Source organism: Patagioenas fasciata, chromosome 6 (assembly GCF_037038585.1).
Source record: "Patagioenas fasciata isolate bPatFas1 chromosome 6, bPatFas1.hap1, whole genome shotgun sequence".
NCBI lineage: Eukaryota > Metazoa > Chordata > Aves > Columbiformes > Columbidae > Patagioenas > Patagioenas fasciata.
The window spans coordinates 11980593-11996242 of NC_092525.1; the positions used below are offsets into that span (position 1 = coordinate 11980593).

Here is a 15650-nt window from a genome sequence, read left to right on the forward strand (position 1 = left end):
ACACAGAACATCTTTATTCCACTACCACTTGCATGAATAGCTGATACCCTCTGGGCAATGTCTCAGTTTCACTGTCGAAGATGTTCTCTGACTTCTTCCATGTGCTGGATCCACAAAGCGCTGCTCCAGTACAGAGGAACATCTGCTGCACATGTGGGCAGTGCAATATCCTCAGCAGGCACGGCTGCACTGGTGGCACAGCCATGCACATTGGATGGAAGAACCACCCACGGGTCTGCATGGGAGGCCAGGTGGAGATGATGCCGTGCGAGCGCAGCTCTTATCTGTTTATTTGGTCGGCCAGGTGCCCGATCACACTCGTATGGGCTAGTGAACAAGCATGTCTTGGCCAGCATGCAACCACCAGGCAGTAGTCAGGGATCAAAGGGAGGATGAAGCATACTGGGTATTTATGAGATGGGGCAAATCTGAGAGTATTGAGGGAGGCATGAGGGAGCAGGACATAAATCCACGGGCAATACGGCAATTTCGTTACTTCTGTTGTTCACAGAATTGTGTGTTTCATTAAGAACAGCATCAGATTTGGAATAAATTTCTTTACATTGCCTCAGATATTCCAAGCCTACCTTTGATCAGTGTAGCTGACCAGTATAACCTGAGTTTACAAGCACTATGCCCTTGACGTGCACCTACCAGGACTTGCGTAATATTGATGTCTGAAGATTGCTGGTGCCTACCAAAAAGGGCGAGTGCAACATGAGCAGCCTCCCCATGTCTTTCGAGACAGCTGCACTAGCTCTTCACTTGGCCCTCGCTCACGCTGGCTTTTTGAATGAAGAGATGTGGAAGAACTACAACCCTTTAAATTACCTCTCTTTTTTGACTTCGACTGAGTCATGGATGAAGAAGGAAGGAGTGATCAAATATCAAATAGGAAAGGGCAGCACCTGTCAGTTGGATGGCAGCGGACATCAGAAGATATTAGAAGATGACAATTTTAGGAACAAATTGTCTCAGGATAAAGCAAGGTGGTGAGGTAATGCGAGAAAAGATACCCTGCTAAGGCAATTATTCAGTCTCTTCAGGGGGCAAATTCTGCTTGGATCTCTTAATTTAATAACGATATGAAGGAAAAGGAACTAAAGAAGAATACAAATCTGACTGGAGTTCTCCAGTTTTCACGTTACAATGAGGATTACTGAGTCAGAAATGAAGATGATGCTATCTTGGCAGATGTGAGATAAAGGTTCTTTAAGGACTACTGAAGCCTAGCATGAGTAAATGCTTCTCATCTTTTAATAGGAGGTATAATGCAAGGAAAATTGGAGTTAGGTATTAGCAAGCAAAGCAAGGGACAAAAAAAAAACAAACCCCATGCATGGTGAGGGAATTACTGGAAGGGCAGGCATGCCAACATAGTTTTATTTGAATTATAAGGAGAAACTGTTTAAAATTGGGGTAATCAATGATGGTATTCCTACAAATATAGATACGCCACAAACTTTTGACAGCTGGATTGTTTTTCATCCAGAAAAGAGTGTACTTATGGGTATTTTTTTCTCCTCCATCTGCCCCAGAAGCTCAGGTGAATGTGGCTGCACACCTGTGGATATTGATGACGATCCAATCCAGGTGGACAACCTTTACTGTCCAGCGTGCATCTATCTGATAATATTAAATGCTACATAGGCACATGCAACAGCATCAGGGCAGCCCCTGCCACCAGCAGATGCCTGACAGTGTACTTACAGATACACCAAGTATGCCTGGGTGGGAACAGCTCTCAGCTATGTAGTGACCTGCCTAATCTTATTATGCTGTTGCATGCAGGTATGTATTTAGGGCAAGCTCCAGCCTGCACTTTCCATACCAACAACCTTCCTTTGGGAATCTGGCCAGGAAGTCTCCCCCAAGGCCCATTTTTGCAAACTGGGTCATTTGTCTAGTGAGGTTCCTGTATGGTCCTCACCACAGTGCCACCCAAAAACTTGTTAAAAGCTATACAATACAGAACTAAGTTCTTCTCCCTCTTCTGGTCTGCAAGGGTAAGATTTTATATAACATACCAATATATTTTCTAGCCTGTCTTCTAACCATAGGTGGAAGAAAACTGACTGACCTTCTCTCATAGGGCACCAGCATTCATACATCTTACATCTTCTGGAAATGGCTCTGGTCTCCTAGACCAGTTACAAAGAAGGAACTGCTTTTTTGTATGCAAGTCTTCCTTGGTTCCCTCGGGCCATTCCCACCCCTGCACTGTACTGGGGGAGCAGGTCCCGATTTTGGGAGCACAACCCCTCAGGCAGTACGGACCAGCATTCTGCGCAGCCAGAAACAGATGAAAACCTAAAAAATAGTCAGTGTTGTCCCAAGAATAATTCCACAAAGACAAACTAACTCCCAGCTACTCTCTGCCAAAGGAACATGTAATATTCTGCACAGAACACATCATGCAGACCCTCCCACCTCTTCTCAGTCAGAGGAGTCTGCATCATGTTTCCACTTTATTACAAGGCATTTTCTCCGCTTCAACATCTAGTAATGGTTCAACCGCCTTGAAACAGGCACTGAACCATCCTGATGATGCGATAAGCAATTCTCTGCTAGCAATTGCTCCTAAAAATCCCCTCACGCTCTGCAGGTGGTAATGGCCTTTTGCTCTGTTTGCTGGGACCACAGGACAATCACCCTGAAAAGGCTTTCCTGCCTCTCCTCTGGTGCAAGCCTCATCATGTCCTTTATGCACATCGCCTGCCTTACTCACCAGCACATTACATACTTCTGAAAGTATTATTTATAAATTACTATTTGGAGGAAAACTCAAATTTGTGAAAAAAATAGGACAACCTGTAAGCTTTCCCAATTCAAAAGCTTTCTTTCATTTATGATGGAGCAGCAAGTCCAGTTTCTGTCCCCTTCTACTTGAACCCAAGGAGAGCAGGATGACACAAGGCAACACATACCCAGGCACATCTCTAAGCAGATGGGCTGGAGCTCTGTCTCAGCACAGGATCAAGCATCACAAATCCATAACCAAGCTTCATAATCATAGTGCATTAAGATAAATAGTGGGGAATTTACAGCTCCACCAAAACCCAATGAAGAGTCCTTCTCACAGTCCTTTCAGAACTGAAAAGACCAACTGTATACAAAATATTTTAAAACAACAAGCCCTTAGGAGAAGGAAAGAGAAAGGAAGTATTGCAATCCAGAAACAGACCCTGGAGTGAAACTGTCAGTGGCAGCGGCCACTGCATTTGTCACCAAAGGCAAGTAATAGTATTGGAAAATGAAGGTTCTCCTTTCCTAGTTCAGACCCAGAGAAACCACCTGCTCAAGGTTCTAAACAAGCTGGAAATACACACATGTGGATGAAGCTTTGCTTGGGGTTGGACAGCAAGAACAGATTCACAGCCTCACTATTTTCCTCAAGCCAATAGGAAGAGCGTGGTGGCTCCTCATATATTTTTCAGGGATGCAGAACAGCCCCCAGGCAAGGCTATTTCAGACTCAAAGGAATCTGCAGTGTACTACGAGCCTGTGACGTTCACAGTCTGCCCTAGCAAACACGTAGCATGACAAGGCCATTAACTAATGGAAGAAGAGAAGCTCTAAACAAAAGCTCAGCAGACAGTGAGGGCGCTGGCGGCAGTCCAGCCTTGGCTCTAGCACAGTAAGGCAGCCTGATCAAGGCAGGAAGGTATTGTAACATGTTTTAGCAGGGCTAGAAGTAACCTGTTGACTCCAAGAAGAAATGTAGTTCCCACATAAAAGGTTAAAAAAAACCTATCCAGTGTCGCCGCAGCTGTAAGATCTCCATAAGCAAGAGCCACACGCTGCAGTATCAACATCTGCTGGAGGACAACTGCTTTTCAGATGGCATCACTGCAGGGTGCAAGTCATCAGAGACATGTCCCTGCAAGGGCCAGACAGCCCAAGTTGGCCTCTCTGGCAGGCAGGTGCTCACTCGCTCCCATGACTTTCACTATCAAAGGGAGCTTCAAGGTGCCGCACGCAATTACTGCACAAGTGACTCCTCCTGGCAAAGGATGCAGAGATTCCTGCTGGAAGCGTCCGCAGGCTCATTACCACATGAGAAGGAAGTTTGTGAGCTGCCAATTTCTAGTGAAACCTTTGCCCTCACTTGGCTGCTTTGCCACCGTGTGCCAGATGTTCAGGGAAGTGAGCCCTGGCAAGCACGAGAGCTCCTTGTGATTCACTAATGACGGGCAACAAACCACCCTGGAATCGGCCTCAGCCCCAGGCAGCGATGGCTCGTTTGCATAACTGGCACTTGCAGATTCCTCCCTTTCAGGAAACATCTACCCTCGACACAACAGTGAAAGTTTCAGTTTTTGACCATTATTTTAATCCTTCTCCAGCAGAACAGAGTTGAATGCCCCCCAGTTCCAGAAGGACAGGGAACTGCTGGAGAGAGTCCAGCGCAGGGCAACAAAGATGCTGAAGGGAGTGGAGCATCTCCCGTGTGAGGAAAGGCTGAGGGAGCTGGGGCTCTGGAGCTGGAGAAGAGGAGACCGAGGGGTGACCTCATTAATGTTTATGGATATCTAAAGGGTGAGTGTCAGGAGGATGGAGCCAGGCTCTTCTCAGTGACAACCAATGGTAGGACAAGGGGTAATGGGTACAAACTGGAACACAAAAGGTTCCACTTAAATTTGAGAAGAAACTTCTTCATGGTGAGGGTGGCAGAGCCTGGCCCAGGCTGCCCAGGGGGGTTGTGGAGTCTCCTTCTCTGCAGACATTCAAACCCGCCTGGACACCTTCCTGTGGAACCTCAGCTGGGTGTTCCTGCTCCATGGGGGGATTGCACTGGATGAGCTTTCCAGGGCCCTTCTAATCCCCAAGATTCTGTGATTTTGTGAATATGGCCAAAAACCTCCTTCCCCTGGTACTTTGGGTGTTCAGGAAGACCTTCTAGCACTGAGAGACCTGGGGTGATGCAGGGTGGGTCACAATACCTATGGGTTACATCTCCTGGCAAAAAGACCGGTCCAGGAGAGAGTGTCACTGTTCCGAGTGGCTGTCCCTGAGCAATCCTCCACTGGGGAAGCACTAGCAGCAGCTGTGTCATCAGAGGAGGTTGCCTGGAAGTGTCAGGAAGCTCTTGCAGCAATGACTGCAAGCCAGCACTGCCAGACCAGTCACGCAGACTCACGGGCAACTCACATCTGTGACCCTTCTGCAACAGCCACGGGTTCCCGCGACTGCAGGCTGTGGGACTCCAGCCCACTTCCCTTCCACTTGTACACTGACATATTAGGTCAGCACCGTGCAATCCTCCCCTCTGCTCAACATGTCACCTTTCTCCATCCCAGACTCCTTTTTCCCCATTTACCTGCAAAAAGTGCAATCATTTTCTCCTTCAGCTTATTCTAATACTTGTCAAATGACCGAAATCAGATTACCAGGATTTTAGTTGCCTAGATTCACCCAAATTTCCCCTTACATGCAGGTCTATACTCTGCAGTGATACAGTACTGCCCTAACTTGCTATCAGACTCAGAATTTTCAGTGCCAGCTCACCCAGAACTCTATGAGGGAAACTACCTTGGTTTTGCTGCTAGTGAAGTGAGAATATTTAGCCAAACCTGTCCCTTTTCTAGATAATTCTCTTGTCTCAAGTTTTTATTCGCTTCTAGATATTTCTGGCTTAGCGTGAAATAAAAGGAGTTGAGCTTTTACTTTTCCTTTGGTCCCTATTCCAGTGCTCCTCTTTCTGCTTGTAGTGTCTCCGAGGGCACCAAGTACCACGCAGATCTCCAGGAGGCTGTTGCACCAGACTGTGTCTAACACATCAAACCCTTTGCCTCCCCATTCTGTTGCTGCTTCTGAATCACACTGATTCTTTTTCCTTATAACATCTCCTGAAAATCCTCCTCTCTACAAAGTACTTATCCCTTCCTCAGCGTGCAAGTGCTGCCAAAAGACTAACATAACACAGAGCAAATCCCTCTCAGCTGCAGGGAGAATAAGCTTACCTGACCACTGACCCCAGCAATAAATAGCCAGTCGCCTTTCATTGGCTCTTTCTCTGCTAAACTCCCTTTGATTTAACTTACTCAATAGAGGACTAAGCAAGGCTCCTAGGAACTGGCCCAGAATCTCTGGTGAAGCAGCTCCAAGCAGCTCCAGGTCTGGTGGCTGAAGGAATCCACAAAGTCTCCCTACCTGTGACACTACCACGGACACCCGCAGTTGTCATCAACAGTCGGGGGCAAAGGAAACATTAGAAAGCAGAGTTCAGCCCATTTTTTGAGGAAGTCGTGTTCTTCAGCAGGCCTCATCTCAGATAAGGAAAAGCAGCAGTGGAACACAGAGCTCCGAGGCCAAGCAAGTGCCTCTAGATGAATCCAGGAAGGGAAGAAACTCCCTTTTCTCTGGGAAATCAGTTGGGAAGGAAACAGAAACTCCCCACAGAGTGCACTGCGCAAGCATTTGTAATTTTGAACTTACCACACACTGATATAAATACTAGCGCTCACTACCAGAACAGACACCCACGCCTTATCCCATAGCACTGTTATTTCTCCATCACATTGCTGCTTCTAGCTAAAAGATAGCACTTTTTGCATCTATCTCCACTAGAAAAAGCAGCTGTGCTAGCCACCTGCTTGCAGCAAAAGCCAGTGACAGCAAGATCTCAGCCTCAAATAGAGAGAGATCAGAGTAGAGAGGACAAGGCAGATGTTTTCCAGTCACCTGGACCGCATCCTGAAGTACTCAATGAACTGGCTCAGCAGCCTCAAAACCAGTAACAATTCCCTTTGGGAACTTGTGTAGAACAGGTAGGGTGTCAAAGGACTGAAAAATGGAGGAAAGCAGCGCCTAGACTTGAGGAGGCAAAAAAGGGAAGAGAGTTGATCTTTGATTTCAGTTCTCAGAATAGCAAGATTAATTATTTGTAAGCACCTGAAAAAAATAACAAAGACGAGTAGCAACCCAGGTGGATTTGTTAAGAATCATAAGTGAATAAAAAATAGTATTTCTTTATGCAGGAAAAAAAGTATCATAGCAGAGAAGCAAGACGTGAACTGGAATTCAGTAAGGGTTCTGACATATCACTTTCACAAACATGCCAAAAAACGTTAATAATGATACTACTGTGATACAATTTGAGAAGCGGCCAAAAATCTATCGAGGAAGAGTTCTCAGTGGGCTCGCTATAGAAATGGAAGGATGTTATAGCTTTAGGGTCTGCCTAGGAACCAACTTTGTTTAGTGTTTTCGTTATCAACCTGCATGATGGAGTCAGAAGAATGTTTATTAAATTGCAGGGGACATGAATCTGGAAAGAATGGCAGGTATGCTGGAAAGGTCTGCCAAAGGAACTTGGCAAATTGGAGACGTGTTCTGGAGGAAAGAACTGGTAGGGATGAGTGCACGGTGCTGCCCCTGGGCAGGAGGAGCCGATGCACACGGTGAGGAGCTGGGGAAGCAGCTGCTCTCCAGTTCTCCTGAGATCTGGAGTCCTGAGGAACTGGACTTCAGTCCCGGGCTATTGTGGGAAAGGCAGAAAAAACAGTGGATGTGCAAAGAATGAGAACTGCAAGGCTAGAGTGAAGTAGCTGTTTCCTGCTCTCTATTTGCTGTACTCTGTACATTTTTGGGTGCTGCTCTTTACCAAATGGATGAATCAGCTGCAGGCATTCAAAAGAGCAACAGGAATTAAGAGATCTGGAAAACATCACCTACAAGAACTGAAAAAAATAGGGTGTTTATTCCAAAGAAATGAAGGATAAGCAGCCAATCACAAGAGCACTCAAGTAATATGCAATGCAAGAAGCTCAAGTTCTTTCTTCTCTCTGCTAAGCTGGGCACTGAAGCACTCTAGATTACTGTAGTTGCCTTCCCCAGTCTTCTAGCAAGTTTTAACAAGCTGTTTGCTGCATAGAATCTATGCCGCATTTGAGTCTAGTGATGACTTCATGACTACAAGCATCAGGTGGAAATTCAACTCGTTTTGAAGCAAGCCAATCCATCCTTTGAACCTCAAGCTAAACAGTAGGAGTTCGTACAACTGTGTTCAGGTTGAAGGGCTCTGACACTGCCAAGGCTTTTCCTTGCCCAAAATGAAGAACAACAGCATGAAATAAACCAAAGAAAATTACTCAATTATTCATGCTAAGAAAGGCCACTTGTGCTTGCTCAGAGGCTCAAAGGCAACTTAATCCATCTGATACCAGGAAAATGATGTCAAGTTGGTGCCAGTGCGAGACAAGAGCAAAGTATGAGCTCTTAAGGCCATCTATGTAACAACTGTATACAATTATACTTCCAGACTGCTTCATTCTGCATATGGTGAGCTGCCAACCTCCTCTCTCTGTCTCTAAACACAGGATATAACATCCCATCCTCTGAACATTAACCCATTTGTCTGGTTACTGGTTGAAAAAGCATTAAAGAACATTTGAAACTAGATATATATAGGATTTATAAAACAAGAACTATATGCAAGTAGAGGACATTTATTCTGGATTTCATGGCAACAGATAAAAGACAAATCATCCACTGAATGAGAAGTCAGTGATTACAGCCTGATCCCATTCAGGGTGATAGAATTACAGAGAACAACCCTGACTATTAACAGGTCCATGTTTCTTCAGAGGGCATTAATGAAACTGACCGGGACAAAATATTTACATGGGCAAAGCTATGGATTCACCATTTCAATGTTTTCAAATTAGACTCGAAACTGTTCTTCTGGGTGATACTTCAGCCAAACACAAATCATGAATCTCAGTATAGCAATAATAGAGGAAAATATAATGGCTTGTGCTGTTCAGGAGGCCACACTGAGCCTGTGGACCTTGGCCTTTTCAACAAGTTGTGCTGCTGCTATCTTCTCCTTCCCTCCTGTGCCATCACATTCTTATCTCCAGACTTTCTTTCCCTTGCCATTGCTCTTTTCTTTCCTCTACTCTTAAATCCTAAGAGTCCACAAAACCAACGCAAAGGCTGGTCCTTTTATATGCTCTTTAAAATAAATAAAAATTAAATTCATTGCTCATGGTACACACCAACATGATCTTCAACAGAAAGCTTCATCTGTGATGCAAGGTCAGGTTAAAGAGAGATGTCTCTGTAAAATGTATTTCATCTAAGCTGAAGCCCACGGTGGTAGAAAAAGCCTTCACATAAATGCAACAGGACACAGAGATGAACTCTCCTCAGACCAAAATGTGGCAAGCATGACTGTGATATCACATCTGCCCACCCCTTCTAATTAGGTGACCTTCACAACATCAGCTGACAGCGTTCTTACCACTTTCTCCTTGTAAACAATGTATTTCAGCCACTTGAAATCCTGCCACTTGAATCCCGCCAGAACAAACAGGGAATCCTTCTCATACTGCTCCATTTTCTGGATCGCACCTTCAGGATATGTGATCCGGAGGGTCGTCTTGCCACCCACATCTTTTTCAAAGCCCTTCACTGGAGCCGAGTTCAGCCTGCAAGGCAACCAGAGCAGACACTGGCATGGATTCCCACTCGCGCTCAGGTACACGCAGCTCGTACAGCAGCAAATGTTAACTCGTGCAGCTCTTCATCACATTTATGAACCTTTATACCAAGTGACAACAGTTTAATTAGAAGCTATTTAAATTATTTAATTGAATATAAGGCAAACCTTTCCTGCGTATCCGCTCTTCGTGACTTAAATCAGGTTGGAAGCTTTGGAAAAGGAAACTGAAAAATATTTTCCTTGCACATTTAGAATTACAAACTAAGCATTAATATTTTAACATCCCAGCACTCCTGGGATATCTTACTTGGATTCTGCAAGGCTGGGCTGAAATAGAGGATGGCAGTTTAAGTGGATTTAAACTGGTCTCATGCTCCCAGTCCAGAGCTTACACCGCTCATCTTATCTGCAGTGAGACTGCCTAGCGAACCAAGCCAGCTAATAATCTGAAAAAGGAACCAAAGGAACAATCTCCACCAGGTTTAATTCCCCCAAGCGGCCCATGCAGAATGCCAGCGCAAAGGGGAGAGGCTGGGTAAGGCTCAGCACCGCTGGGGTAAGGCTCAGCACCGCTGCGGTCACACCGGCTCGGAGCAGTTTCTGCTGTGAAGAGCATCCCACGCTGCGAACACCCAAGCAGACACCCAGCTTTCCTCTTGGGCACACTGATTTCTAAGGGATTGCTATGTGTCAAGCTGTGCTTTTGTTAAAACACCCCTCAGGGACAAAGTTTTTACCCAAACCGCTCAGGTGTCAACAACAATGATAACTTTACGACAGTAAAGCTGCTCACAACTTCTATTCAAAACCAGAAACCCAACGCTGAGGAAATCTGAAGTAACTTGGAATACAAATCTTGCTGACATCAAACAGCAGCCCCTGATGGAACAGCATTGCCTGCTTGAATTATTGCAGCCTCCTTGACTTAGGGTAGTTCAATACACTTTAAAGTGCTTATGGACTGCAAATTTTGCTGTGTAGGAATGTTAATGAGGATCTGGACTTGTCTTTTTGAGGTTGGGTAAGCATTTTAGGCGGGAAACCTTTTAGTAGAAGAAAATCCCTGTATGCAATCTGAAATTCTATTTTGAGTTCGGGAGAATAAATTCTTATGTATTTTTAGTAAAAATACTTAGTTTATCATTAGGAATTAAATACTAAAGGGAAAACAACTTAAGAATCAGCACCACCACCATTTATACAAGAGATGAAGCCTCTCTTTGCGGTTTAGAAGCCCTCGCTTGGAGGCATCCAGACCTGACTGCCTGTAAAAACAGTGCTCCCAGCCAGAATCATCCATTGCTTTTTCCTCTGTTATTGATAGTACAATCACACATCAGTCACGTTTGCTATGGATGTTATTTAAACTTGAAGGCATTGAGTCTCTTTGGGCAGATGAGCCTACATAATGTTAAAGTACTATGTAAAGAAAGCTATTAATAGTTTTACATATTTTTATCTGTCCTCTTGAAGTGGGGGGGAAGTTTAGCGCCTGCAGTCATTTCAAATGTCTACATGCAGCTCTTTGGCAGAGTTTTTCCCATCCCCAGCTGCTGGGTTTGCTGTTTTGCTGCTTGTTAAAGCGCCCAAAACTCGGGACCCCTGCTTTGCATCTAGACAGGAAACAAAACAAACCATTTCCCCAAGTAAAACGAACTCAGGTCTCCAGCAAAGGGCCAGAGCGCGAGTTGCTGATGGAGTCGTAAGGATGGAGTCCTGCTAATGAGGCGGCACCGTCGGCCCCACGGGCAGAAGTTCTGGCAGCCACAGCCTGTGTTCAGGAAGGTGCAAACTCCACAGCCTGAGCCCTTGCTCAGGCACAACACGCTGGGGGTTGTAAACACAGCTAAATCTTAACAAACCTCAGTTAGGATGCCAGGTCTCCTCGCACTGCCCATAGACAGGCACTTTTCTCCATAAGAAGCTTCATAGTTTTTCTATCTCTGTATCCACTGATGACACAGGGAGCACAGAGACACTAACACCTGACCTAGGCACCATTCAGAGCCTCCCAAATATCACTAATGTATCAGCCCCAGTGGAACACCTAGCTCATTCTAACCAGGAATTTCTGACACGTACTTGTTTTTCCCCGTCTGCAATCTATTCTAAGGAGGCATTGCAGAGCACTGATGACTGACTGCTGCAAGCAGCTCCTGCCAGGTAAACAGTGTGACAGCTGGGAGTAACGTCTGCACTGAAATCTGATAATATCCAGCTTAAAAAAAATAAGCCACTAACTCACTCCAAGCTGGTTTAGAACTGTCAAAGCTGATCTGGCTTGCTTCGCCACAAGATCAACATTTTTTGCTGCAATTAGCGATCCTGACACGGTAACACACATTGCATCAAGAAACTCCACATACTGCTGGATCGCTCCTTTGTTCACAAAGGTACCGCATTTTTTCCCTTAAAATTCACCTCCTAGGTCCCAAATCTGATCCTTCAGAAGAGTTTTACCACCCATGAGAAAGGGTGCTAAGCACAAGGGACTGACCCAGGAGTAAAGGAAACATTTCAGAAGAAGTCTGCCCTCATCTCCTCAGTCCCACGTCCAAGCACCTGGCTTCATTTAACCTTTAGAGTTGACTTCTTTCTCCCTCATCTACCCCACAAACAGCACAGGTGCTTAGCTGCCCTCTTATCCTCGCAGCTTGCAAACTGACTTAGATTTACGGATGTGGAGAGAAAAGGTTGAACTTTTCATTTGGAAATTAAATAGTGGACTTTCTGACGTAAATCTTAGTGGGTGGCTTAGTCCAGATGGATTGAAACTGTTCTTCTGCTCCTTTTTGAACAGTCTGAGCCCATGAAGAGGCTATAACTGAATTTTAATTCAGCTCAAATAACTGCAAATCACCAGACTATGACGAGCAATAAGAACTCGTCACTAGCAGCTTACAGCAGGATGAACTAGGAGAAGGGCTGGAAAAGTGTCATCCTGTCCTGAACAGCCATTCTTGCACCCAGAGCACTGGTGGGGAAGCAGGAACCTGTTCACAGGAGCAAAGGACTGAAATTGATCTTCTTGGTCTTTTTGTCCAGAGTTCGAAGGTATTTATTACCCTATGTATATTCTACTCTTTCCTTGTGTGCCCATTACTAGCACATGGGAGAGAAAGGAGACCATGCTAAATGACACCTTCTCTATGCCTTACATTCTTTTACTAATCCTTTTCTTTCTTCTGTCTTTGCTAAGAATTTGCTATTTGCCACCATGTCTCATGGTTGACTAAAGTTCAGAGAGACTGTATCAGTTAAATTCCCTTTAACATGAAGTCAGTTATCTTACTAAGGAAAATAAATACCAGCTTAGACTATGTTAAAATAGTTTTTATAAACTTACACTGCGGTTTATTCCACTTCTCCTATTTACCATTGTAATATTTTGTTACTCATGATTCAGAATCTGCTATAAAGCCCTACGTTTTTTTTCAGGTCAGACTAATGGGTCTGTAGCTCCCTAGGGCACATCCCCCTTCCCTCCTACACACACACTCTTTCTCACTCTCCATTAGTACAGGTATTATGTTTGTTAATCTCCAGTCACCCAGAACACCTCCCTGACTTGACAGATTTATTACTAAGAGTTATGACTAGACCTGTGATTTCACATATCAGCACGTTTTTCAAGCATTCTGAGATGGCGATGATCCAGGTCCTCAGCGAATGCAAGAAGTCCTAACTTTGACTGTGGTTGTTTCCACTCCTACACCGCTCTGTGTCTGCTCCCTGATTCAACATCACCCGCAGTGAAGCAGAGGCAAAGTATTCACAACTTTTATAGCGCACCTACAAGTGTTTAATCATTGCTGGGTCCTCACTCAAGGACGCTTACTACTTCCTAAGAGCCTATGCTGTGCTGTTGTTAGTTCTTTCCATCCTAGAATTCATAGAATCATTTTGGTTGGAAGAGACACTCAGGATCATTGAGTCCAACCATAACCTAACTCTAGTACTGAACTATGTCCATAAGAACCTCATCTATACACCTTTTAAACGCCTCCAGGGATGGTGTCTCCATCACTCCCCTGGGCAGCCTGTTCCACTGCTTCACAACCCTCTTCATGAAGAATTTTTGGTACCACTTGAGGCCAGCTCCTCTTGTCCTATCACCTGGGAGAAGAGACCAACACCCTCCAACCCATCCTAAGTGTGAAGTGTGGATCCCAGGGAATGCTACACATGTACGACCAATAACACTTCCCTGGGCTACTCAGGGCATGTAGTTGTGAGCAGATCCAATGGTATGTTTTACTGCTTCACCACCTATGGGCATCAAAAAAAGAAGTAGCTTTTAGAAGGAAGCTATGAAGAGAAGGTTCAAGTGGGAGCACATTCCTGAACAACGGTGGAAAATGGAATGCTTAAGGAGTTCCTTTATCTTTTTATGTGATCATCATTTTTAACAAACACTTACATGGTCTTTGTTTTTTCCCCTCTATATTAGTTAATACGTCCTTACGAATGGATATTGTCAATAGTGAAGGTTTAACCTTTGCCTGCATAGCATGTAAACTGATAGAGAAACTAAATAAACAACAAGAAAACTGTGATGGCAAAGACTCACCTGACAACAACATCATAGTCATCAATTTTTAATCCCAATGACTTATTTGCAAGCACTCCACCATTTCCCACAATAATACACCGCCGACAACTGAGACTGTGGAAGAAACAAAGAGGTGATTTTTGTAACACAACTTCAAACACACCGAACTGCACATATTTAGTTTGCACCTATCTGAGAACAACAGGGAACCTTTTAGAATATTAAGGGGAGGCCTCAGACACACTCGATCCCCAGCTCACCCCATCACACCCAGGCATTACACGTGATAAACTGCTTTCAACACCCCACACCACGTGTGGCCTAATGAGATGAGCTGTCAGGACAAGCAGCTCCTCTCCCCCCACACCCCTGTTATGATGGGTTTGAATCAAACCCATCAGTTTACTTAAACCTTCTCGTTATTCATTTAGCGCTGAAATAACAATAAACCAAAGGCTTAGTGAGGAAGTCCTCTCTTCAAGCAATTTTCTGAGTGCAGGCAGATTTTGCTAGGTTATCTGGGGTGTGCTCACCTTGCTGAGTGCTAAATTGCTGCAGTTATCACGAGACTTCAAGAGACAGAAAAACATTAAACGGATAGAAAAGGACTGTTCCTCACTCCCGTCCAGTAGGAAACATATATGGAGACACAATGGGTGAGGAACGGGAAGGAAAATAACCTTAATTAACAAAGAAACAGGAAAGAGAAGGAAGAGAACTGTTTCTCGTGGAACTGTGAGTCACGAGAACTCTCTGCAGCAGATGTTAAAAAGTCATTTCATTTTGAAGACGGAGAGAGGACTTCTTTCCAGCCATCTAATCCCAAACGCAGCTGGCTCTTCTGGCAACGTGCCTCCATCTCTGGTAGTTCACTGAAGGAATACGTGTCTGCAGAGCCTTTTTCGGAAAAGGTCCAAGGCAATTAGTTGTTTGGAGCAGATCTCCGGGCTAGGCGGCCTTCCTAGTTCCAGGCACAGTTGACTGGTCTCTTCTAGGCTGTCCTCACTGTAATCAGTCTAAGGAGCCAGCACGAGGAAAGCTCTGCTTATGTGGGGTCTGTCTTTGTAGAGCAGGGCTGGAGTGCACTTAAAGACTCAGATAAACCACTGAGGGTTAACTCGCTGACAGAGCCATTAGTTGGAGATATGCACAGAATTAACAGCACCAAGAAATACTCAGGAACAGCTTCCCCAGCTCGGATGAAGTTTAACTGCAGATTCCAGCCTTTCCAAAAGGAAAAACCTCCTCAAGAAGATGAATATATTATATGAGCCCAGTGCTTCTGTCCCTAAGGGTCAAAGAAGTGCGGGTGTTTGTGGTAATCAAATCATAATAGAGAAAGAACTTTATAGACAATAGCACAATAAAAAAATACAGTTCTGGTGACAGGGAGACAGTCAGGTGCAGGCAGCAGATTGTATCAAGGAGGGAAGGGAAAAAGTCAGCCCCAAGTACACCCAACTGAGTGACAAAGATGGTAACAGCTTTGCCAAAACCATTAAGGGAAAGGTGCTGCAGGAGGGGAAAAAAAAGACATAGTTCAGCTCTGGCCAAGTGAAATTTCAGATCAAAATATGCTCTTTTGATGATTATGACAAGAAAGTTTGACCTCCTAAACAGCACACTGCTGGGTGAAATACTGTAATTTCT

General features: G+C 44.8%; 1 protein-coding gene across 8 annotated transcripts in view; it reads right to left on the reverse strand.

The window, feature by feature from the left end:
* Positions 1-15650, reverse strand: part of ST3GAL3 (ST3 beta-galactoside alpha-2,3-sialyltransferase 3) — a 195720-nt gene that overhangs the window by 39755 nt on the left and 140315 nt on the right. For 7 of the 8 annotated variants that reach the window (XM_065841848.2, XM_065841851.2, XM_065841852.2 and 4 more), the window contains 2 exons: positions 14019-14114; positions 9248-9434 (listed from right to left, as the gene is read on the reverse strand). In XM_065841848.2, the coding sequence (XP_065697920.1) occupies positions 9248-9434; positions 14019-14114 (283 nt within the window). The remainder of the gene's footprint in view (positions 1-9247; positions 9435-14018; positions 14115-15650) is intronic. The other variant, XM_065841849.2, reaches the window with a different exon arrangement.